The sequence below is a fragment of the Serinus canaria genome, chromosome 1, assembly GCF_022539315.1.
Source record: "Serinus canaria isolate serCan28SL12 chromosome 1, serCan2020, whole genome shotgun sequence".
In the NCBI taxonomy this organism is placed as follows: domain Eukaryota; kingdom Metazoa; phylum Chordata; class Aves; order Passeriformes; family Fringillidae; genus Serinus; species Serinus canaria.
The window spans coordinates 55272687-55297920 of record NC_066313.1 but is presented as its reverse complement, the minus strand read 5'-3'; the positions used below and the strand labels follow the sequence as shown (position 1 = coordinate 55297920).

The window sequence follows — 25234 nt, the reverse complement described above, 5'->3', positions numbered from 1 at the left end:
TTTAAATTCAGGAGTTATCAGCTGTTTCTGTAGAGCTTCCAGATGTTCTGAAATCTCTCCAGTTGCGCAAACTAAAAGAAAACGAGGCTGTGTTTCTAAAAGATGTAAAGAAAACCTTGGCAAAACCTTATGTCATGAAACATCAGGTAAAATTTTTGTCCTCTTGCATGTCAGAAGCATTACATTTTGCCTTCTAAAGAGTTGAGTCTTATTACACCCTGCCTTGCTTTTCGTTTTGGGTCATCTTAGCCACAGTAGTACTAATATTATATTTCTGTTGTTTCATGAAAATTAACTGTGTTGTATTCTTTACAGATAATACTTAAAAATGCTTAATATGGTGCCGATCCCATGCTTCTGCTAGGCTATAGTCCCTTTCACTTGCAATTTGGAAAGAATATGAAATTTTTCAACCTACCTTTCTCTGCTCTGCTCAGATAGCTTTCCTCTTTAGCAGACTTTTTTTGTTGAAACTGAGGTACCCAAAATTAAGGGAATGTCCGGTGTTCATAAATCTCAGTGATAGCTTTTCTTAAAAAAAAATTATAAATGCTATTAATTATAGAATTTCCACTGTTTTTATTTCTATATTGTTCCCATTATTACCATGCTAATTATATTATTTCCAATTACAAACATTGCATATAAGATTAAAGGTACCTCAAAGAAACAGATATTCTATAAACTGAAATATTATATGGCATAAACATGCTCTGAAATAGTGTGTTCCTCCACAAGTTTTCGACATGAATTCTTTAATAGATTCTTTGGTACATGTTATCATGGTTGGGTTACATTATTGCAGTGATTTATTTAGAATGCAGACCTTACAGAAATGAAGAAATCATTCTAGCTATCACTCTACACAAACTGTTGAATTAATTTCCTTGTATTTAAAATATTTTAAAATTTTTTTCTCTTCATAAAAATGCATTGAATGAATCCCTTTGAGATTGCTGTGTTTGTTTTCTTGTTGCTCTCTTTTCCTAGAATCAGCTTCCTGAAGTGTTTTGTGTGATGAGAATGTCTCCTTCATTCCCAAGGATCAAAGTTGATTATATATTCACCTTGCTAAGCAAGTATACTGCAGGCATAAGATATGCAGTGGAAATAAACTCTTCTCAAAAACATCAAACAGAGACCACCCATGGAGAAGACGATGACACCAATCAGTCGGTTTCTTCAATTGAGGATGATTTTGTCACTGCTTTCGAACACTTAGATGAAGACGAACCTTCAAAGATACTAAGTGCTGGTAAGTTCTTGCACACTTTTTGAAGTTGGTATTTGAAATTTAGGCTGTTAGGGTTTAATAAAAGAGTAAATTTAAATAAATTGTGATTTATTTTTACATTAATCATGCTTTGTAAAGGGATATTATGCAATTGAAAAATTAATTTTTTGCTCTTTTCACAACAGTTTACCAACTCATGAACAAAAGATTCTAATCTCAGTGTCAGATGGATATCAAATAAAATCTTGTTCTACTTTGTGTGCTAAAAAATACAGTCATTTGTCAGTGATTAGATTTGTATAATAGTATTTAAAGAAAATGAAAGATTGCTTTAATCATGAAAGATGAGCTAGCATTTTGCAGCAATAGTAAACCCAGAAGTTGCCATTAAAATCTGTCCCATTTGCTATAGTTCTGTGGAAATTCTTGGTTTTGAAGCAATCTCTTTTTACCTTTTTTCTTTTTTGTTCAGGTACATGCAGCTTTGCTTCTCAAAACCATCGAGATGCTGCTTCACAGACTGTCCCTGGTCAATGTTTAGAAGCTGTTGACTCCAAGATTGTTGTGGGTTCTGCACATCGAAGATCATCTGCCAGATCTTCTACTTTGATTGATATTTTGGGACTTAAGGAGCTGCCCTCAGTAAAGAATTCAGTTACAACCTCAATTTCTGATCCCTGGATACAAAGGAGTTTCTATAAGCCATATAATCCGTCTGATCAAGGTGTTAATTTTTTACGTAAAACATTGTTTTCTTCCTCTCCAGCTGAATCCTCTGAGTCAGATTGCTCCAGCCCAAGCCCCATCATCTTCTTAGATGAAGAAGGGTATCAAAAAAGCTTGAAAGCAAAACTTCAGCTGCCAAAAATTCCAGTAGTAAAAGATGGTATAGAGGATTCAGACTCAGAAGTGAGTGAATTTTTCGATAGTTTTGATCAGTTTGATGAGCTGGAACAAGCCTTGGAAAACTCTTGTAAAATTATTAGGGATCCCATCCTAGGGAATACTGCCCAGAAAAGGAGGACTGCACATGAAAAATTATCTTCTGCAAGCATTACAATGAACCCTCAGAAATTCAAGTTTGATCGTCCCACTCTCCCAGCCAATGTAAAGAAACCAACACCTCGTAAGCCAGAATCACCGTACAGCAGCATCTTCGAGGTCCCGGATTCCCCTCGCCCGGTTAGAACGTCAGGGGAAGAGAATGGAGGCTTCTTCAGCCCCATTAGAACATCGGCCTTCAGCCCCCTGGGGAGCTGCGGTTCCTCTGAATGCTCGTGTCGAATTACTCTTGGTGGAGAGGGGACAGGTCAAAGTCACCCTGATGCAGCTTATAACAATTATTCGGCGTATGCTGACAGTGTTTCATGTGAAATACTGGGTTCTGTTCTTTTTTCTGAGTACTCATCGGAACAAATGTGTGCAGAGAATGATTCAAAACACAAAAGGGTGACTTTGAATGAGAAGAAGAAGCAAGCTGCAGATCTCAAAATGAAAACTCGTAAGGAACCACAGAAGCAAACAAAATCTAAACATAAGTCACTAATGATAAGAGATAGCATTCAAAAGTTTGCAACTGAATTGGTTGAAAAAAGTTTTGGCAGTGCATTTAAGGACCTCCAAAAAGGTGTTTCTTCATGCACAAATGCACTTTGCCATTTGGCTGCTAGGTTGACTTCTTCAGTCTTTCAAATGGCTTTTTATGAGATTGGAAGACGTAGAGCAATCTCGCTGAAGGAGCGTGCCATTAATGGCATAGCAAACTTTTTGGTGAGCGAAGCCATAACCGGTGCTTTGAAAGAATTGCGTCAGGTAAAGAAACAAATATTTAACAACACTGTTGCACGGTTTGCAGCAGAGCTCGCTGAAGAGCTTGTGTTTGAAGGAATCATGGAAGTATGCCAGTTTTCATATCCATCAACACCTACTGCACAATCCTCATCATTTGATTATGAAAACCAAGTGGTAAGATCCTATGCCCGAGATTTGTCTGAATCTGTCATTCAGGAGGCATTTATTGAACTATCTCAGGTTGATGTGACCTTCACAACACAAGCAGCCATTAGTGTTTCCATGGACAATATCAAATATGTAAGTGCAGAAAGTATGTTAGAGTCAACACAGACTTCCACAGTTTCTCCTAATTTTAATGATAGGGTAGCACAAAAGCCAATCCAAGACTCCAAGAAGGAATATACAGTACAGCAGGCTCTATTTTGTACCTCTGGTGTTGTGAGTTCAATACCTGTGCCCTTAGCTGGAAGAGCCCTTTGTCAGCAACAGGTCTCCTCTGATGCTTATAAAGTGAAAGTATCCACTGTTCCAAATGCTGATGACAGTACAAAAATATTCAAAGATTCTGCTCATCCATTTTTCACAAACAGAACAAGAGAGGAGGAAGTCGCTTCTTTCAGAAATATTTATCTAACTTCGGATCACAGTCAAAGTACGGAAAGTACTCCATCCCTCTTCTGTAGCCAGAATGATACCAAACTAACAAATAACAGATCTGGAATGAACAATAATTCAGAATTAACAAGTGGGTCAAAAGGCATTAATACTTTCTCTGGAACTATGGTAGATATGATAGTAAATGAAGCTTATGAAACCATATCCTCATCTAGAGTAACAAAAGCAGTAGAAGAATATTCAGATTTTTTAACAAGAAAAGTAATAGATAAAAAACCTTATGTGCAAGGTACTGGTGAAGTCACCCCCAAGAGCATGTTTGCAGATCATTTGGCCAAGTATGTCATAAAACAATCTGTGGCAGAAAGTAAAACTGTGTTATGCAACACCAGTGAGAATTTAACATGTAATGTGAGCTCACAGAGCTACAGAGATACCCATCGAAAAGAACAATGTGTGATACAGAAGCAAGAGGCTGAGAAACAAAATAGTGTTTCTATAATTGTGGAACAACAACAGTTGCCTTTGAATAATCCATGTAAATTTGTTACTCCAACTCATTCTGTTCAGTGTGTTTTAGAATCTAAAGATTGTTGGCAAGAACAAAAAGGAAGCAATTTTTCTTCAAAATCACCACCGCCTTGTTCCACTGTGACTTTTGCTAGGCATGTTCTAGAGGACTGTACTGACACAGGAAGCTGTTCAATAACATGCTTAAACAAGCCTTTCAAAAAAAGTGATACCCAGAAACTATCAGCAGGAGCTTTGAATTACAGGCACACTGATTGTTTTCTGCATGCAAATAGCTTGCCTTCAGAGATTTTTGGCAGTGAAGGTGCTTTGCAGATGGAAGAAAAATCAAGCCTGAAACATGGAAATACCTGTTTAATGCCTGACACACCCCCACCGACTCCTCTAGTACCATGTCAAGGTAGTTCTGAAAGGAATCTACGAAAACTGTCCAAGAAACTCAAGGGAGAATTAGCAAAGGAATTTGCACCTGTAACACCCCCTTCTACACCCTACAATCCATCCACCACTGATTCATCTGAAACTGAACACGACTCTTTGGAAAATGAGGAATTTATGCTGAAACTCATGTGGTCACTTTCTGAAGAAGTGGAAAGTAGTGAAGATGAAGATCATTCTGAAATGCCTGCTGAGAAAGGGGAGCATTCTGCAAAAACAATTCAGTATGCAGATTGCCTAGCTAGCCACATAATTTCAGTAGCGACTGAAATGGCTGCTTCCCATTTAGGTGGTAAAACAAATGAAAGAGAAGTTAGCAGGCAGGCTCACTTAGGGATGCAAAAGAAAAGATGTAGATATACTGCGTTTGTAAATATCCCAGAAGAGACATGTAATTCCTTGTGGAATTATGCAGATGATATGGCAGGAAAAGTCATCAATGAGGCCAAGAAAGTAGTGAAATCAAGGCATTGCAAGCTGTTGAGGTTGAAGCGGGTTAACTGCCAGGTGGATTGCTTTTATGTGAGTAAAGGTGATAAAGATGGTAATTCAAAAGAATGGTGTGGCCCAGTACAGGACCAGTGGCTGGGAGAGAGAGATTCATCTGGGCTTCCTTTACCACAAGGTTCAGGCACAACAGGTTTGACTTCCAAGTACCCGAGCTGTGAAAGTGTGACTGATGAGTACGCAGATCATGTTATCCGCATTCTGAAAAGAGAAGGAGGTAACGCTGAGCTGTTGGTGGATCAGTATGCCAGCAGACTTGCTTACAGGTCTATCAAATCGGGCTTGCAGCAAGCTGCTAGAAAAACCAAATTCAGATACAGCAGAAAGACATTTCCTGGGCAAAATGCACAGCTAAATGGTAAGCTGGAGCTGATCAAAGCAGGGAATAAAGATGCAGTACAGCATGTGAAAAGCAGCATGCACCACTGTGAAGGCCAAATGTTCGAGAGGAGTATCCCTGCACAGAGAACGGAATGTACAGATTTGTTACATTTTTCCGAATCCCTTGCTCACAGTATCACTTGTGATGTCAGGAAGAAGCTGAAAATGTCAGGAGCGTGTTTGCCAAAGTCTCTTACAGATTCCTGTCTGTATAAAAAGACTGAATTTGATGAAGTCACAGGGGATCTCATTAAAACAAGGCTTTCTAGAGCGTTTCTTCCTTTCTCCCCTGATCATAAACTCTATCATAGTACAGGTAATATAAATGAAAATGGCTACAGTGAAGGTATAATTCAAGCTATAGAACAATATGCTAGGAAAGTAGCAGATGATACTCTAGAAATGAGTTTAGAGTCAGCTCTTCTCCATGTGGCTGAAAACAGAAAAAATGGGGATAAGCTCTCGTACACTGAGAAACTGTCTCCTTTTTCTGGAACTGTCTGTAGATGCTGCAGTATGAAGGAACATCGGTACTGTACAGAAAGTATGTCCCATCATCTACCTGCACAAGGATCCTGCATTCCAGTGAGGCATTTTCTTCATTCTGGATTGGGTGGTGCCTGTCAAAATTCCAGAGTGTTTCAGCTTGATATTCCCAAAATTCACGTTGATGTAGAACAGAGGACAGTGTTTTCTGACAAGGGGGCTACTGCAGCTGTAGAGAAAGCAGAAAGAGAGCTGAGTTACACAAGTCTGACAGCTGACAGTGGTATTGGACAAGATGGAGTCAGTTTTGCTGAAAGCCTTACTACTGAAATAATGACATCCGCTATGACTAATATTGGTCAGGCAGTTACCATAAGGTAATATTAATTTTCTCTTACTGTTGCATTTTGTACCAGAAAAAGGATTGTTAATACAAATATGTGCTCAGAAGGAATGTTAGATATATTTTCTTAGAAAGATACGCTTTATGTTCTGAATGCTTTCCTTTTGTTCTTCTGGTTATATTTAAATGACTCAGAACTAGGGAAAAAAAGGTTTTTCCACCGATGTGAGCTTTAAACCAAGGATACTGTGTATGTCAGCACATATGTTCCAGCAGGTGACTAATAAGTGGAACTTTTTGTTTCAACTTCAAAATAGTACCTACAGTTGTACATACTAGTCCTTACAAGTTTTGTTGATCTATGAGCCATGACAGAATCCAGGTTTGTTCCCTGTTCATACTTCCTCTTCAACATCTGATGCTGGTCAAATGAGCCGTTGCTTTGTATTATGAAGACTTCATTTTTTTTATTATGGCTATGTTGTGATAGTGTCTTTACTACTAGAAAATAAAAAAGCAAAAGAAAAATAACCTGTTACTTTAAGAAAAAGCAACTTACTAAACTACACTTTAGCTTATAAAATAGTAATACAATAACGAAGGAATTGACTTTGAAATTCTTGTGTATTTAGCAAAGTGTAACATACTGTCTCCTTTATTAGGCTTGTAAATAGGAAATATTTTCCACAGTAAATCTGTGGCAAACACCTGTATCCTAAAACTGATTGTGCTGTGATCAGAATGAAATCTTTTCAGGTCCAAGAGCAATCCGTACCTTTTTTTTCTATTTTGAAGTAATATTTATATTCCTACTACTTTTTTGAGGAGAATTTCTCACACTAGATTCTTTCTCTGGTGTTTAGAGGGGCATCATGATGAACAATAAATTGATTTTTATACGTTCAGTGGCTAAAGGCCACAGTGGGACTGAACTAAATTTTTTCAAGGTTTGATGTAAAACACATGCATACTAAGAGCATAAAAGTGCTCTTGAGTAAATTGTTGGTCTTTGCACAACAGGATTGAGTCTACTTGATGTGTGACAAAAGAAGAAAGTCTTGTGGTGATGTTTTTCTATACCTATGGTTTCAAAGATGACGCTTTTATTAAAAAATTCTAATTAGAATATGCCAACAACAAAATGCAGGGTTCAAGGAGATACTGTTTATTATTAAATTTGGGGCAAGGAAGTGTTATTAGAATTTTGCTGTAACAGAATTTATAAATGTTTATTCTATTGTCATCTTGCCTATGGTATGATCCTTGAGAGACTGCCTTGTGTGATGTAGACAACTGATGGTGGTATAACTGTAAATAAAAATGAGAAATATGACCTTTTTTACTACCCTGATGGGTTCCAGTTCAGGAACATATTTGTGCAAATTAATGCTCACTGGAGCAAAGTGTTAGGAATGATGTGGTTAAGATTGCCTTTTAAATAGTGAATGTTACTGTGGCTGCTTGCTGTGTGGGAGTAGGCTGATAATTTTTCTTGAACTTCCTACTGCTTCATGTATACATATATATAGATGATCACAGTGTGCACATGAAAGTTAGTTCATAACTGCATGTTCTCATTTTGTAAGGTTTTTTTTGTTATGTTTGGTTTTTTTGAATAAGGAATTCAAGCTTCTCTAAATGAATTTTTAAAGTATCTTCTTAAGACTAACTTCTATGGGGTATGGTTGCTTGATTAGCTTTTGGATAAAAAAATTAAACTTACTTCCTGAGGGGAAAAATTCTGTACAAGCCATGCATTGCTACACTTTCTTAAAGGAGAAAAACAAAACTTTTTTTGCAGAAAACTTTCTAAAAAATGGAAATCCTAATATTTTAGTCACCAGTTTATACTTAAGCACTTTGCCCTCAGTAGCAGACTGCTTAAATGCTCGTACTGAAGGCAAGCCAGGGAAAATAGCCAAACTGTTCTAGGGTGAACAATTTCAGAAATGGTAAGTCTTCTTGTCAAGTGTACCTTGATACACAGGCTGCAAGGCTACAGTGCCTCCTGTGGTTCATAGCAAATAATATTCCAAATGAGAGAATTCTTTGTACCACTCTCTTTGATTTCTAATGAAAGAATTCCTAATAGCAATCCCTGATTTAAGCCTGTTGATGTTTCAGATTATTTTGTTTGCACTATTTCTTGTGTTCAGAATAGGGCATAAATTAAGGGATTCCCCACCTTTTCTTTTCCAATGGAATTTAATGTCTTTGGAATGGGGTTAAATTGCTGTGAATGAACTAAACACAGATGACATGAAATGCAGTGATGTTTTTGTCTTAAATTTTTGTTTAGCTCTGTTGGAAGAGAAGGATTTCACTCTGTTGAATCTGTTGTTAGCCAGCAGATGAGTCTTAGTATTGGTGATGATAGCACTGGGAGTTGGTCCAATCTAAGTTTTGAAGACGAACATCCTGATGAGAGCAGCAGTTTTCTTCACCTAAGTGACAGGTAATTATAAAGATGTTAGTATAGTTAAACAGTTACCTTGTCATCAAGTGATATTTCTCCTGGGGTTTGGGGGAGAAGGGATTATTTTTGTCTTCAACACACAATGACTTTTTTATTAAAAATGGCTCTAATACCATGATTTTGTTTTCTTACAAAATGTTGTTGGCCATGACTGTTCAAACTCTGTAAAATATATGGAGAGTGCATTGTCGTTGATGCCAGGGAATCACATCAAGTAAAACTGTACATATAAAAAATTTAAGTATTAGCAAAAGATGTAAGCATTTTAAAAACAACCTGTGTAAAATACAGCTTTAGAATACAGTTTATAAGTTGTGCTCTAAAATATTTAAACCTAATCCTTGACAAAATGTTTTCTATAAATTCATTTATTTTTGAAAAAAAGTAATAGCTTAATTTGCATGATGAGCTTTTACGGCTATTTTTGTCTTTTTTGGGACTGGAATTTATAAGCTGCTCTAACTGACATTGGTGGAGTATTTATATTCTACCAATCATAGACTTGCAGGTCTGTGGTTGGCAGAATATAAATACTCCACCAATGTCAGTAATACTGGAGCTTACCTGTTCAGGTTAGTAACTTTTTCTACAGAGCTTCTCACTGTACTGTTCCTGGCTGTTTGATAATTAACAAGGATTAGAATGGCAGTTCTAAAATTTGCAGTGTCTCTGCCTGTTTCCAGGGAGAATTATACTGAGAGTTGTGAACCCAGCTTCTGTATAAGGAATGTGTGAGGAATGAATAAACCTAGTTTTTTGTGATTGATATAAAAACGCTCAGCATTTCTGTTGAAGAATAGCAGAAATGGGAGGGAGATTTTTTTCTTTAGTTAGTACTTCCAGCATTGCTGAGATTAAAGAAAGTGTGGGAGACATGCTTGCTTAAGTAATATCTAAATAGGTTATTTGGTACCAATGTGAAACTACTCAGTTAAATGTCTGCAGTATTTTTCATGTTTTGCTTAACCAAATAATTTAATCAAACCACTACTACAATTTATCACTCATACATCTTAATAATTTTGTAAAAGAATGCATTAACTCAGAGTTATTTTAGTAAAACATCATCTCTTGAACAAGTGAAAATGATGATGAAAATCTGAGTATAAGGGAGATTATTCACTATGTTGGCAGTTACACAATATAATATAGAGTAGTTGATAAAGGGAAAAAGTATAAAAAAATTCTGGAAACAGTAGTGCTTGTGTTGTATTTGTGATTTGTTTATCATTGCCAAAACAGATGTAAATAAAAATAAGGTAATTTTTTTTTTAACTTGGAAGAAAATCTGTGGCTCATTAGAGGAGGAATGACCTGAGTTAAGATGTTAGTCATAGAAGGGGAGGCATAATTTGGATAGTAAGGTGTTGATGGAGGAAATAGGCATGTGCAAATTGATCAGCTGGTTTTACAGAACTAATTGTGGCTTGGTAACAGCACGTGTGTTTGTCTGTGTTGCTGAGCTTTATCAGGGGAAGCAAGAATCTGGGGTTTTTGCCTTGTGTAAAAAAAGATAGCCAGGGGGAGATCTGTAACAAGCACAGATTCATTAATAATACCCTGTTGTGGTTTAACCGGGCTGACAATTAAGCCACACCCAGCCAGTCAGTAACTCCTGCCAAGGTGGAATGGGGGCGAGAATCAGAAGAGTGTAAGTGAGAACACTCATTGGTTGAGATAAAGACAGTTTAGCAGGTAAAGCAAAAGCCATGCACGAGCACAGCAACACAAGAAATTAATTCACTGCATCCTGTGGGCAGCTCCATTAAGATGAAAAGTATTTAGAGAACTTGCTAGTTAGTTATGCAGGGAAGTGCTTGTGTCTTCTGCTTTTCATGCCTAAATCTGGTGACTTAAATTTAGAATTAAAAAGTTCTTAAGCTTTCCCTCTAGTTGATTTGTATGTATAAGCATAGGCATAGACATAGGCTTTTCATGCAGCATCCAGGCTGGGTTATAACTCAGAGCAGAAGCCTCTTGTTTTTCTTGTTATTCTTCTGCTGACTCTCTTTGAAGACCTGCATGAACCTTTACAGAGGCATTATAATGCCTTTGTCTGTTCGTTGCTTGTTTTGTGGTTACAGTAATTTATTTTAAAGACTGCTAATTTGGCTGTTAATTAGGAAAAGGTCTCATCCCTTTCTCATACTTCACTGTAATCATATGGTTCAATAGATATGATTATTTCAGACCAAGATTGACTCTGTAAAGTGCATTGTCTATTACCTAATCAGAACAGTAGTGTGCAGAGATTACTCTGTTAGATTACAAGTTCTTTATCATTTAGTCTGTGGATGAGTGCAGCTTTTACTTCCATTTTTGTTTTGCATTTGTAACTTCCAGTGAAAGAAGCATTGTGAGTGTAAAGTATTGATACCAATAGGCTAGATTAAATTTTTTATACCTGTAATTTAATGATTTAAAACCAAACTTAATATTTCATATAAAGTGTGGTAGTCTCGCACAGTAGCTCGAGAAATGTTTTTTAGACCAGGTTTGCATTCTCTGCAAATTGGTTTCTTCAGAAGCCTCTGCTCTTTAATTTTCTATTTTTTTTTCTTGTTAACATAACAAGAGAACTCTTTGAATTCTCTTTGGACGTGTAGTCTAAATAAACAATAATGTACTGAATAAGGCACTTGCAACTTCATGTTATTTGAGTGTCTTTATATTGTAGACTTGCTAACTTGCTGTTCACTGTTTGGAAATTGGGATCCAAGCAGGCATGCTGGAGAGCAAGAGACACTGATAGGTGATAATGTTACGGGTAAACACTTGAAAGAGATCAGTGTTTGTCTCTTGAAATGTTTTCTTCCCCCATTCTGCTGTTGGCCGTGAGTGGAAATGACCTTCCACAGTTACGTAAAACTTAGGTGGAAAAAGCATCTTCCTGCAGCAGTTTTTCTCTGCAGTTACTCCACAGCTTCTCATGCCATCTCTAGTAGGCAGTCTGCTTTCTTGAAAAATGCTGGATATTTGGAAGTCCTGTTCTTGGAAAGCTTCCAGACATCCTCTGGGAGTGGTATGAAGTTGGGGAATGAGATTTAATCATATGAGTTGTTCAGTGTGGTACATATTGACAGGCTTAACAAACTGTGCTATTTATAATGACTGAAATTAATGACTGTAAGAACATGCTCCATTTTTTCAGTTGTTTGCATTGGGTTGAATGTAGTCATAGAATAAATGCAGTATTTTTGTGAACTGTGAGTGAAGTAATCTCGTCAGTATTGTTTTCATAGATTTAAAAACCTCCTTTTTTTAAAAGATCAACTTGCAGAACAATATTAAAAATAAAAAAAATTCTTTAGGAATTCTTTCTCATCAGGTTGCTGGAGATCGTTACTGGGTTTTTGGAGTGAGATGGAAGGATTTTGTATGTGAAGTTGTCTTCACAGTGCATAATTTTATTAACTGTTAGCTGCTCCTTAAGCAAATAATACAGATGTAATCTATTTTCTTAAGAGTACTCGTTTTGGAATTGTTAGCTTTTAGAAATATCAAGTGATGTGCTTAGACCTGAGGACAGAATTCCTGCTAGCACTGATCTGAAAAATTAATGAGTACAAATTAATACTTTTCATCAGTGTACTGAAACCTGCTAGTTTTACAATATTGTGCACATTGCTGCTCTGGATGGCACTGAGAGTCATGTTTGTTCCAGTAAACCTAGGAAGTTTCAGTGCTCTTGTGTTAAATGTCTTGGCTAAAGAGTTGTAAGGAAAATGAAGGTTCTAGTTTGAGCTATTGTTCTTTTCTAGTTCAGCTGTCTTCTCTTCTTCTCCTGGCAGTAATGGTAACAGCAGTAGCTGGAGCAGTCTTGGTTTAGAAGGGGAAATGTATGAGGAGAATTTATCCTTTCCAACATCAGACAGGTTGGTTGAGTTGAAAAATACAAACCAGATGGGTTCCTCATAATTAATGCATGAAATCATCATTTTGAAAATAAAAATACAGTACATTTTTATGCTGATACATTATTCACACTCTTCTTACTTAATCACAGTATGATTTTTTCATTAATTAATCCATCCTAAATGATTAAATTTTTCTGTGCTAAAACTGATTAATGTATTTTGCTTGCAAAAGGTCCCTTTTTTGCATGTTCTTGCCTGCAGTTTTGTAAGTCTTTAGATTTACTTTTTTTTTCATGCAGACTAGAGCTTGCTTCCTACAGGATTTCTGGGTTATTTCCCTTTAGCTTGGGTAAGCTTTCAGAATTGCATAGTAATTGGTTTTTATAGACCACTTAGGCTTACCTATAGCTATATCTGTGACATATGGTGGCTGAACCTTTTCACATATGAAGCAAAACTATTAAAATCAATAAGCAGCACCTTTAACACCTTTCTCATTTCTCTCTTCTCTCTTCTTTTCCTAAGAGAAAATCTTGTGATGTTGATGATAAGTCTGTTTACAGCATGAAATGGTGTGAGGAGCAAAGCTGCTTTTCATGATCACTCCTTAATTCTTTTATTATTTTCTTGTTGTTTAACCTTCATTACAGTCTTAGAATTTGCTATATTTACTGCATATATTGGATAGTACTCATATTTTTGTTTTCTTAATTAAAATACAGTGATGGAACAGAAGATAAAGATGAAGATTCCAAGGATGCTGTGGAAGGTAATGTCAGTTCCTGCATATACTACTGTTCTTGTCCTGTGCACTGTACATTAATTTTTTGTTAATTCTTTGCCTTTGTAGTCTGCAATACAAGGTGACAACTCTATTATCCCTATTCATCATAATGAATGTCAGTCAAGCGTCAGCATGTTCGATTAATGCCCTACATAATCCTCTTAATACACTGAAATTTGCAGCCTTTGGGAAGTGCTAGTTACTTACTGATGCTTACATGAATTCAGTAACATAAGGTAGAGAACTTTGATCAGCTTTTTGAAAGTGTGAATTTATGTGCAGAGCTTAACTTCTAAAAAAATATTTGTTGAGGAGCCATGGCAATGAATCCGCATGGCTGCATTCAAAATGCTGATGAAGTTACTCAAACTGGGCACATTAATCTTGGGAAACAGTCATGAAAAACAATAAAAATATTGGATTTGATGCATTTGCTATTTTCTCTTTCTTCTTAGTGAAGTACAACATAAGGTCTATCCAGAATCTTGTTACAACTTTGTGGTTTGTTAGAAGATCTCTGTGGTCTGGTTCCATTGTGATTGATGTGCCAAAGTTTGTTAACTGAAATAAAAACAGCCAATACACAGTGTGTGAAGGTGGTTTTAAGATGAGCTGATGTTAGAACAAGTTGTAACAGAGCTCTTCTTTGTGTTGAGCATGTTCTGAAGATGAGTGTTTCCAGGAACCTCAGCTACTTCCTTACAGAGGATATTCTGCCTTGTTGCACATCTTCAAGTAGTCTTAGTGTAAGCAGAAAGATGTGTGGGTTTTTGATTGGTTTGGAGTATTTTTTCTGTCTTTTTAAGTTCCTGGAAAATGTATATAAGTGACCAACATCTCTTAATTGTATTAAATCAGATGTGACTCTAAGGATATAAGAAAACAAAGCTATATTAATGAGTATTTTTTCCTCAGAATAATTGTAATTAAAATATTTTCTACTCTGTAGGTTTCATCTGCTTTATCAATATGTTTTTGCTTTCTTTTGGTCCTAACTTTAAAAATTCTGGCATCTCAAATACTCAAATTGCTCAATTAGGATAGTGATGGGATTTTTTTCTTTAGATGGTTTAGGTGTCACCTACTGTCTGTAGTGCAACAGACTGCTTTATACTGTATTAAGAATTTTCTAGTGAAATTTTTCCACTGTAAGTTCCTCAGTTTCTCACTATTGTTTTGGAAAGGCTCCTTCTGTTGTGTAATTGTATGACTCTCTAAACAGTGTGCTAGATAGAACACTTTGTACCTGGTCTAGTACATTTGGATGTTCTGTTCATGACATACCTGGAAATGTCTGGCTTTTTTTAAGCTGACTGTGCCTTGGTCACCAAAGAATTTGAATCAAAGCCTTGTTATCAAATGTGCATCTATTTTATAATATAAAAAAAGTAGCAAAATTTCTCAGTAATGTTTCCACCATGCTTTCCACCCACTGTCATAAGTTTTTTAAAAAATTGTTCTTTCTCCGATAAAGAAGTTCAGTTTTGGGGCTCCTAGGCAAATGATCTATTATCTACTGAAAGCACTGTTTGACAGTTTTGCTAGTTGATTTTCTCTTGCTTTTACTTCTGGGGGAATCTGTTTCAGCTTGCTTGACTTTTCCACTTGGGAATTAATACCTTATGTACTTCAATTGTCATAACCTTAGTTGGAAGAGTACTGAGGTTGAGCTAAACTCAACATGAATAAATGTTCTTGTTGCTGATATATTCCATGTTTCTATAGTCAAGTTCAGTAGTCTGGAAGCAGTGACTCTAGCTTGGAGAGCACTACATACATGCCTAATCGTTCCTGTGAGTGTGACAAAGGATCTCTGTGGTAGCTGGATACAGAAACTCATTGGGAACAGAAGTTGACAATACTGTAGTTCCTAAATGTTATTAACACAACTACTCTTCCAATGCTGTACAAATTTTTGAAAGTTATGCTGTAAAAGAAGTGTTGAAAAACTGGATATGCCTCAGTAAAACCAGTGGTATATTTTGGAAATTTCAAGAGGCAGTCCGATCAGTGCGGGAAAGAATTCAGAAATACACACTTCTTAAAATGAGTTAGATGAAGGCATAGCAAAATGTAGCAGCTGGAAATGGAAGGAGCTGATGGACCATGTGAGAGCCATTGCTGTTCAATGAACAGCAAGGAAAGTCTATGCTAAATTTCTTGTCATTTAGAATACACGTTGTAGTTTAGGTATCTTTTAATATGTAGCTATGTTTGTACACAGTTGTAAATGGGATAAGCAATACTTCCTAATGGGAAAGTTCTGAAACACTTGAGACCGATCTAATTTTTTCCTTTCATGTTATCTGTATATACTAAATTGAGGGTTTTTTTTATGTAATACAGTCTATAAATAGTGAACTACAGAGATTTTTTGGAAACAATTTGAAACTATAGATTTGCTTATTTTATATTTAATGTTAGGTTTGGAGCGAGCACGAAAGACTTTAGCAATAAGGAATATTGATCTGGAACCAAATCTAGTGGACCCACAGCTCAGAGCAGCACTCCAGTGGCTGGCAGCTTCTGAAACAGAGGTGTCTGACCTTCACTTCCGCGACGCTGCTGCAAGAGAATTTGTCTTGGTAAGTACTTGGGCTTGATGGGTGGTGGGAAAGGGGAAGGATTTCCTTGGCTTCCATTTGCTGTGATATACCAGCTGCTATTCCTTCATTTGCTGTTCACTGCTGAGGAAAATCATTAGAGGTCAAAGTGGAACAGCATGTTTCACCTGTGTATATACCATACATAAACCAGTATTCATCAAAGCTGTTTTTTTCACTTCTCCACTTAAAAGTGTTTTACTCCAAAAGGGATGCAATTACATAATTTCTGTTTGGTGAAAATTATATTTTTTTCAAGCATCTTTTACTTAGTATTTAATTGTTTATAAATTGAATCTTTACGAGAACTTGGTAGTGCAAATTTTTTTTCTAGCTTAATGTGTTCTGCTTAGGGTTGTTTTGTTTTGGTTTGTGGGGGTTTTTGTTTATGATTTGTTGGGTTTCTTTTGATAGCAAAGATGCATTTTCTTGTGAGAAAGAAGTTTAGTTTTGAAGTAAATATTATGTCTTCATTCTGTAAGCTACTAAAACCAAAACTACTAAAAAGAGTTCTCAATAAGATTGTTTTATTCTTATGTGCCTTTGCTTTCGTTTTATTAATCAAACTTTCAAAGAACTGGGCATTAGCAATTTGTGTGTCTTTGGAAAGGCTCAGTATTTTGGTATGTATGCTGTCCTGAGTATTTCCATCAGAAACACATGAGGGAAACTTATTATTCCAATAAAATCATAAAACCTATTCTTTCTTGGCTGCACACCAAAATACACATGATAATCTGGATTTTCTTACATTAAATCTATATTTTTTAATCAACCAAGAAATTACTTTAACATTACCTTGTTATGGAAAGGCTAACTTAATAGATATATAGGAATTGTCTCTAATGATGAGGTTCATAGGAATAATAATTATAAAATATTTGTATTTTGTGTCCCGATAATGTAAAAAAATGCTAACATGATGCCATTAATAGCATTTTAACAAATAAGATCTTGACAAAAATTACTTACTGTACTTACCAGTATACTAAGGAAGAAGAAGCTTGCTCTCAGTTCTGAAATTTAATATTGACTCTTCAGCTTGGGGCTTTCCAAAGCTTACATCATCATGTCAGGAGAAAAGTGGAGTTACTGGGAGGTAAAGGTCAGTATGGCAAAACAGACTCCCAGAGCTGGATGGATGTGTGCACTAATGGTGCTTAGTTACTGGACACTTGTGGTAAGAATGTGAAAGGTGCCTGGAGGCCAGGCCGGATCGTACCTGGTCTGCATTCTCCTAAGAGAGGCTCCTGCCTTCCTCACACACAAAGAGAATGATAATTTTGAAGAGTTTTTCTGCCTATGTAACTTTATGGAATGTGTATTTGATTTTGAGAGTAGGAAGTTTTGCATTCTAATTTGAAATAACCCAGAAAGTCTGGAAACATTGTTTTGGCCTATAGAAATATATGCCCTGTGTTCCTTTTTTTGGAGCTTGGTGTGTTTGATTTAGAATTATTTCAAGAATATATTTGGCTGTAAATTAGTTCTGACAGAGTGGACTTTGTGCTTCTGTAAACTGGAAGGCAGTTTGAGAATACCTTTCTCCATTTCTGTGCTATTTGAAATTGTTTGGTTTTGTCCTTGTATTAATATGTTTCCTCATTGTTACCACGTATAAGTGCCTTAACACAAAGAACAAAATACATCACTTTTTCTGTTCTTACATGCTTGGCAGAGCATTCTTTGGAGGTTTTCGAAGGTTTTGTCAACGAGACGGGGTTAGGAATAACAGCCATTCTGACTTCCTGAAGTTTTTTGCCTTCTCTTGAAGATCTGTTCATCTGTTTCAAGCTTGTTGCAAATACTCAGGTAGAATAGTGGTAGGACCCACAAGTGTTAATAATAATTTATTTTCTGTGTACCTGAGATGTGTATATAACAATATAATATGGAAGACACAAAAGAGATGGCAGGCACCTCTTTTTTAAATTTTTCCATGAGTTGCTCATTGTTTGGCCAGCTCTGAGTTAAGAGACTACAGAGCTGTGCTGCTGAGATTTGAGCCAATGCTCCAGGACACACAAGAAAGATATTATTAGCTGGCTGTGTATTTGAGCATGACTCCAGCTACCTTAATAAGAGGACATACCAAGAAGAGCACTCAGGAAAATAGCAGTGTCAGTTATGTGTGCCCTCTTAAAAAATGATAATATTTTTCTACTTGACACTTCAGTTATAAATTGATACTGAGTTGACACCTGAAAGTAAGACCTTCCGGCAGGCAGTAGTCATGCAGTCCTAAAAATGCTACAGTAGTTAATTGTTTCAGTTAGTTTTTTAGATTATTTTTAGTTGTATAGATGCAGTTATGTTAAAATAAATTGAAATTTTGTTTCCCTCCCCGGAGGCAGAGAATGATTACCTGCTTTTTATTCCATCCCCCTTCCCAATTGGAATGTTCTCGCCCAGACCGAATTAAATTGGCAGCGGTCATTCCCGGCTCTTGCAGAGCCGAGCGCGCCCCTGCAGAGGGCGCTGCAGCCCAGCAGGAAGCCATGGCCGCGGGGCTGGTCCCTCGGCAGCCGCGGGGCTGGGGCATCTCCCGGGGACCCTCGGGAACTAGCCCGGCTTCTTAGGGAGCCCGCCGGGCCTCAGAGCTCGTCGGGAACAGCTATTTGCTCTATAAGCAGTGGGTGAGTTCTGGAAGGGAGCAGAGGCGTGTGTGAGCTGATCGCAGCAGGGTGGTGAGCCAGCGATGTGATGTGGCTGCAGAAGGGCTCCTAGCGTGTATCAGGCGGGGTATTGCTTGCCGCAGCTGGGTAGGAATTCTTACTTAAGGGTGTTGTTATGCTCAGCAAGGCAGAAAGACGTTAAATACCTATAAATGGAACAAAATACATTTGTTAGGAGAATAACAGGAAAACAGTAAATTAGAATAGATAGTTCTTGACTTCTATGAGATGCCTGACAATTTGGATATGCAAGTGCCTGGATTAAAAAAATCATATGTTTTCCATTTTTAATGAGACCTTACCTACCTGTTTTAAAATTCCTGTTTTGAGCAAACTCTAATATTTCACTTGTCTGGCAGTAAGAAACAGATTGGTCACCTAAAGAAATAGTGAGATTAAACCTAAAATTAAAATTTAGGTGCCAGTTCTGTGGTTTTCCCATCATGGAAAACTTATTTGGACTGAAGTTTTATATTTTTTTTGTTCAAATAGGTATTTGGACATTAGCCACACTTTCCTCTGGCACAGGAAAGAAAAATAACCATTCTTTTATAAACCAACAAACATAATTTACAAAATTGCATGTTGTAGACTATAAAACTCCTACTTCCTGTGCTCTGCTTTAAAATTCACAGAAATAACTACAGATTTCAGTGTCTTCTTATATAGAAAAGATGTCCTTAATTTCCACTGAGAAAAGTTTCCAGTGTTCAGAATAATTTATGCTCAGGATTAGAGAGGATTTTTTTTCTTGGTCAAGTTAATGTTTTTCTCTAGAAGTTAATTGTTTGATACAGGTTTTTATGCCCATGTTCTTTCTGTCAGTCCTATCACCTGCTTTGTTGCAGTTGGAACATCATCTAGGTAAAGAAGCAGGGAAAGATTGTCCTCCTTTTTATTTTTTTTAGAACTTTATATTGCAATCTGACAGATCTCACAGTAGAAAGTATATGAATTTTTAATTTTGTAGCTGTGAAAAATATTTCCCTGAACACTGTGTATTACTATTTTTAAACTTAATATATGGAATGTCTTGGTAGGGACTTTAAAAGGAGGTAAAAATGTACAGTTCCAGAGAATAAGTAGGGTGTCTAAACTGTGTTTACAAAATTCAGCATTGACAGGTGTCCAGAAGGCTACAGAGAATACTTTGTTTGTGTGGGTATTTGTTTATTTATTTAAACTAAAAGATGTTAGGTTTTTACTCCTGGGCAAGCTGTCAAATTCATTCTTTCCTTTGGGTAGGCTTTCTTACACATATAGCTGAGCTTGACACATCAGCAATGGAAGATTTTTTTTCCTCTGGAGCCTAGGGGAAAAGAAATGTTTTCAGCTACACTGATCTCTGCTCCTGAGTGGTAGTTTAACTTAATCATCACCTTTTCCTCCTCCCCAAGATGTTATAATTTCCCAACTCTGAAGAAACTGTTTTCATTGAGGGTAGTGTCTGTGCCACCCCAGCCACACTATATGTTGTGAAAGGAAAATCCACATCCTTTTATTAAGACAGAGTTTTGTCTTTTTATACATGCATTATTGGCATGGGAGGGGTGGCAAATGTCTTAATCTTGTGTTCAGAATTTCCTGTTTTCTGCAGTCTTGATGAACCACAGTCCTCATACCTGTGGCACCACATAATTTGAAAATGGTGCTCCCTCCAGAAGAAAGTTTTGTGAAGACTGCCCTAAAGAAAAGTGCTTGATTCTTGCGGAAGTTTTTGTTTTTATAGATGTGGGAATAATGATTAACTCATTACAACTGATCTCTTCTGACTGAATGTTTCAAGAATAACTTCTGTAACTTAATCAGGATGTCCTAGTCAAAATATTTTGTCTTCTCCTGTTTCCCCTTTAGCTTTCTAGAAGACTGAGAGAGAGAGATTGGAAAGTTGGAGATCTCTTGCAAGCAGTGCTGAAATATTGTGAAATGATAGAGACGGCATCTGATGGAGAGCAAGCTCTGAGTAGATCTTTGGTCAGTTGGCTTCTGGAAAATGTCTGAAAAAATCCAAAGATGCAACACTCTTCACTTCATTCCTCTTCTGAAAAAAGATAGAAGGAACACAGATGTGTAAAGTAAAATTCAAGCAGTGATTGTATAAGTAATAGCGTTAAAAGACTTTGAGGTGAAAGTCAAAATAGCTGTGCTGTGCTTTGTGATACTGTGCACATGGTATGTTTATTCAGTCCATAATCGGTGTTGTCCACCCACGCATAAATTGTATTTACTGCTGTGTTCATACCACTGAGATATTTATGAACAGCCCTTGTTTATGATCGTAGTCCACAGGAGACAGTCTCAGACATGATGTTCAGGATTCCCCTTGTGCCAGGAAAGCTCTTTCTCCCACTCCTATGTGTGCTATATTCACGGCAGGACTAAGGGCACTAAATTCAGAAACAGTCTGTTCTGGAATATCTTGCTGCAGACAGTGGAGAAAATATTCATCTTGGCCAGGTGTTACATGCCAGGAAGAAAATTGTGACCTGCCCAAGCAGCCCCTTAATACAGTCTGGCTTTGTAGCCACCTTTATCCGTTTTAACTTTGTGTGAAGATGGGAGAGTCTACTCTGAAATTGCTGAGGTGCAAAGGCATGAATTTGTTGACTCCTGTAGAACTGGTAACTTTGGGTAGAAGGGCAGAGTGAGAAGTTGAGCATAATTTAGTATGTAATTCTTTAACAAGGTTTCCTGAAGCTTGCCAGTCCGATTTAAATTGCTAAATTTTTTACTGAGGCTTTTTGTATGCAGATAATTCTATGACACTAGTTCTGTGTCAAAGAATTTGTACATTAGTCTCTCACGCAGATGTGTTAAAAGTAGAAGATAGAAATTTCTGAGGATTTTGGCCATCTTTTTGAATAGTTTTAATTCCTTTCAAAGCAGCCAGATATGAATTTTCTTTTTATGAATAAAGACAGTTTTGTTACTCAGTGAGCATGGAATTGTTTAGCAAAGAATGCTAATAAAAATGTAAAGGAGAAATTTCTTGCAGATTGATTTTTTTATTTTTGTTAACTACCTTCCTTGAATTTTTTTAAAGGCACTTTTAATTGAATATTTTTAGCAGTCTTGTCAGGTTTCTCACCAATGCTGCTGATTTGCCTTTCTGTCTGAAGGGAAATCTGAACCTTCACTTATCCTGTGGTTTGAAAATGTTTTTTGGGATTTTTTTTAAATATATCCTTTGAGAGAAAAAGGCACATGCTAGTGATTACCAGGTTGCCACCTAAAACTTGGCAAATAATCATAGAGTGTTACTGATTTTGGATGAACAAAAAATCTTAATAGCTTTTTCACAGAAAAATATACTGTTGATACAGTGCGCAGTTTTGTGATCCCAAACAAGGAGAGATGTGGTCTCCAAATCTATTCCTGATTTTTAATGGCATATGTACAATTCTGATTATCCCTACCCCATGAATTGCTTTGAAATGTCACATTGGTAAACGCAAGAGCACTGTCCTTGCAGTGTCTGTGTGTTTCAGGAAAGCATTCCACCGTCCTTTTTGCAGAGACATGGTTGGTTTTAGTCCTCTTTTGTCATCTGGATTTCTGCCCTGGATCTCACAAAGTTCACCTTTCTCACAGAGCCAAAGATTTTTCATGTTTTTGTATATGCACATACATGTGTTCACACAAAACAAAACAAAACACAGGTTTGTTTATCTGTATGTGTATGAGATTTCACCGCTGTGACCTCCTGGTGCAAACTTCTACCACTAAATTAAAATTCTGTTATGCTCAGTTTATTTCCTCACTTCATATTGAAAAGTCAATGTATGTGGCAAAAAGACCAAAAGCCACTTCAAGGTCTTTTGTATTGTTATAGGTAATATAATCCAGGCATCAGGAATTCTTTTTCTCCAGAGCCCAAAGCATGTCAGAGGAAGTTATTTAATTCCTATATTTGGAAGATAGTTCTAGTAGCAAATATTTAAAAAAAAATATACAAAGGTTATCTGGATTTTTTTCTTCCTCTTCCAAACCCCCTGAATTCCTTTTCCCCTTTTTTATTTTCTTTTTTTTTTAAAGGTTGATTTTCAATATTGTTTTAGACAAAAATTTGAAATAATTCCCTGGATATAAGACCTTCCCTTTAACACAGCAATAATATACTTGTACAAATTTACCTATAAAATTGAAATCTCAAGGAAATAAAAGGCTAAAAGCAGTGCCCCATGACCAAATTTTTCTCACCAAGTGTAATTTCAGGACACGAGGATAAAGTACAGTATAGTAAAATGAGTACAGTATAGTAAAATGTTTCTGTACAGTGAGGAAGATATTGAAGGTGATCCAAATATACGAAACCTTACATTTAAAAAACCTACAACACAACCAACAATCAACACTGCAGAAACAGCCATTTTTAAACTCATTTATTCAGAATGATGGATTTTGTAAAGTTGGTGCTTTTTAATTTCATTTACTTTCTTGGAGAAAGGCAGAAGATCGTGCCATTCACAAAGCTTACAACTATTCAAAAAGTTAAGTAGACAGCAGTTGCACTGAAAAATATTTTTATAAATGGAATTCTGTTTTCAGACTGGATCAAATATGTTGTGTAACTATTGATTGGTGTTACGTTAAGGAAAAAATGGTTTTATTATCCTCTGAGGAAAGTAGCATAATTTCCAAATTTTCATGGGAAAAATGGCATAAAATACTTCATTTTTATTGAAAACAAGCCAAAAAAAAACCAAACCAGTTTTCTACACAAATTGTTATAAATTTGTTCGGAATTACGTGACTTTCCTCCTGTATGAAGTTAAAAAGCATTACTCTAGCCTGGCAAAGTTATTACAATTGAATAATTTTAATAATCTTTGAAAACCATACTGTGACTGTATCTAACTGGTGCTGTCTGCCATATTAGTGAGAAAGCTGTTCCTTGCCAATGCAAGTCTTAAATTACACTTTTACTGAGTTTGTTTAAAACTCCTGACCACAAATACAGAAATGTAAGTGAAAACTCTAAAAACATGAAGGGCCACATTCTGGTCCCTTTAAAGCATACAACTCTGCTTTATAAACAAACATAATAAGGTAGAGTTTGTTTTATCTTGCATTTTTTCTGTATGGGAAACCCTGGTAATTTAATTTTTATTTTGAGGAAAATATATCCTAGGATGTTATTGTTTCAGAAATCACCCAGACATTTCATAAATACATTTGGTGTTCTAAAAAATGGAAGTGTTTTGATGTTTTGTAAGATTCTGTAGAAAAAGCACTTTGAAAAACAGTCCCTTTGTAAAGCAAGTTAGCAGTGGCCATATTTAAAACTAGTTTAAGTATTCAGAACGGGATGCATAAATAATACAAAGTATGCATAAAGCCTTAAAATAAAAGCCGAACAAAACTCAAACCCATATTCTAAAGCTGAAGAGGATTTGCTGTCTCAAAACAGTGAAAAGGCAGCTCAGATGACATATGTGAATGCAATTTCTGTAGTATCTTTGTTCTTGAGTTTTAGAAGATTGTGTAAGCTTTTTAGAGAAAAGCCAACCAAAACCCAGAAACCCACATTCCGAGACTAATTAGGTCTCTCAAAAATGGTATCAGATTTTAAGTGTTACATTTTCTAATGTAACTTTGTCTGGGACCTTTTCTATGAAGAGGGACAAATTGTTGGAGATGGGAACACAGTGAGTAGTAAACACCAGCGCAAACCCCTGTAGTTCTAGACAGTCAATTTGCAAAGAAAAATACAAGATTCAGGAATGATTACTATTGTAAGAAATTTGGCTTTTCAGCAAGAGACACTACTGTCAAGCATTTACTGTACTTGAGCTCTGAAGAGGCAGGTACAGAGCCCAGCCACTGTAGTCACTTTATTTTGTATCATCTTTGTACATTCCTGTTGTATAGCTGGTGTTGTAGGTTTAGAGGGCCTTTGTTCTAATGTCTGAACAGTATTTAATAATAAAAATTATTTGCTGGAACTGCTGCTTATTTGTGCAGTGTTACAGTAATTCACAGCCCAGTTAGTGATGCAATTGTATACCAAAAGCAGTTTGAATAACTAAATGTTTATGTAACTGTACTCAATGAATATGAAGGTCTTGTACTGTATAATGGTGACAAGTTTTACCATTTTAGTAACTTAACTATATTCAGTTTTCAGATTATGAACTCCAGGTTGCACTAAATTCGTCCTTGTTTTAGCAGTGGCTTAAAATAAAACACATTTCACTGGCTTCGAGAGTGCTGTCGTTTCTTGTAAATTCATGGAATATTATTTTTCTTTTCAGCAAACACAGTCTTGGTTGGTGGCTGTGTGAGGAAGGCGCTTGAGGAAGGGTGTAGTAAACACTGCATCAGTAGATGGCATACTTCTTACAGAGTTAAATTGGTGTCCTGCAAGGGGTGAGGACTCTGCTTTACTGTTTTTGGGTAGAAAGGTGAGCCCACAGTTCCCCTGACATGCAGTAAAGTGTCACATGGACTCTACTCACAGCACAAGGGGGATGTAAGAACCAGTCAGCTCCATCTTGCCTGGGAGCTGGG

General features: G+C 36.5%; 1 protein-coding gene across 3 annotated transcripts in view; it reads left to right on the top strand.

Annotated features, from left to right (window-relative positions):
* AKAP11 (A-kinase anchoring protein 11) overlaps nucleotides 1-24924 on the top strand; it is a 44441-nt gene extending 19517 nt beyond the window's left edge. The window contains exons 5-12 of one of the 3 annotated variants that reach the window (XM_030234226.2): nucleotides 12-146; nucleotides 991-1255; nucleotides 1707-6363; nucleotides 8629-8784; nucleotides 12597-12680; nucleotides 13385-13431; nucleotides 15871-16031; nucleotides 20579-24924. In XM_030234226.2, coding sequence (XP_030090086.1) covers nucleotides 12-146; nucleotides 991-1255; nucleotides 1707-6363; nucleotides 8629-8784; nucleotides 12597-12680; nucleotides 13385-13431; nucleotides 15871-16031; nucleotides 20579-20725 — 5652 coding nt within the window. In that variant the 3' untranslated portion in view covers nucleotides 20726-24924. Of the gene's footprint in view, nucleotides 1-11; nucleotides 147-990; nucleotides 1256-1706; nucleotides 6364-8628; nucleotides 8785-12566; nucleotides 12681-13384; nucleotides 13432-15870; nucleotides 16032-20578 lie in introns of all 3 variants that reach the window. The other 2 variants (XM_018908685.3, XM_018908686.3) reach the window with 2 other exon arrangements.
* Nucleotides 24925-25234: the final 310 nt, after the last annotated feature.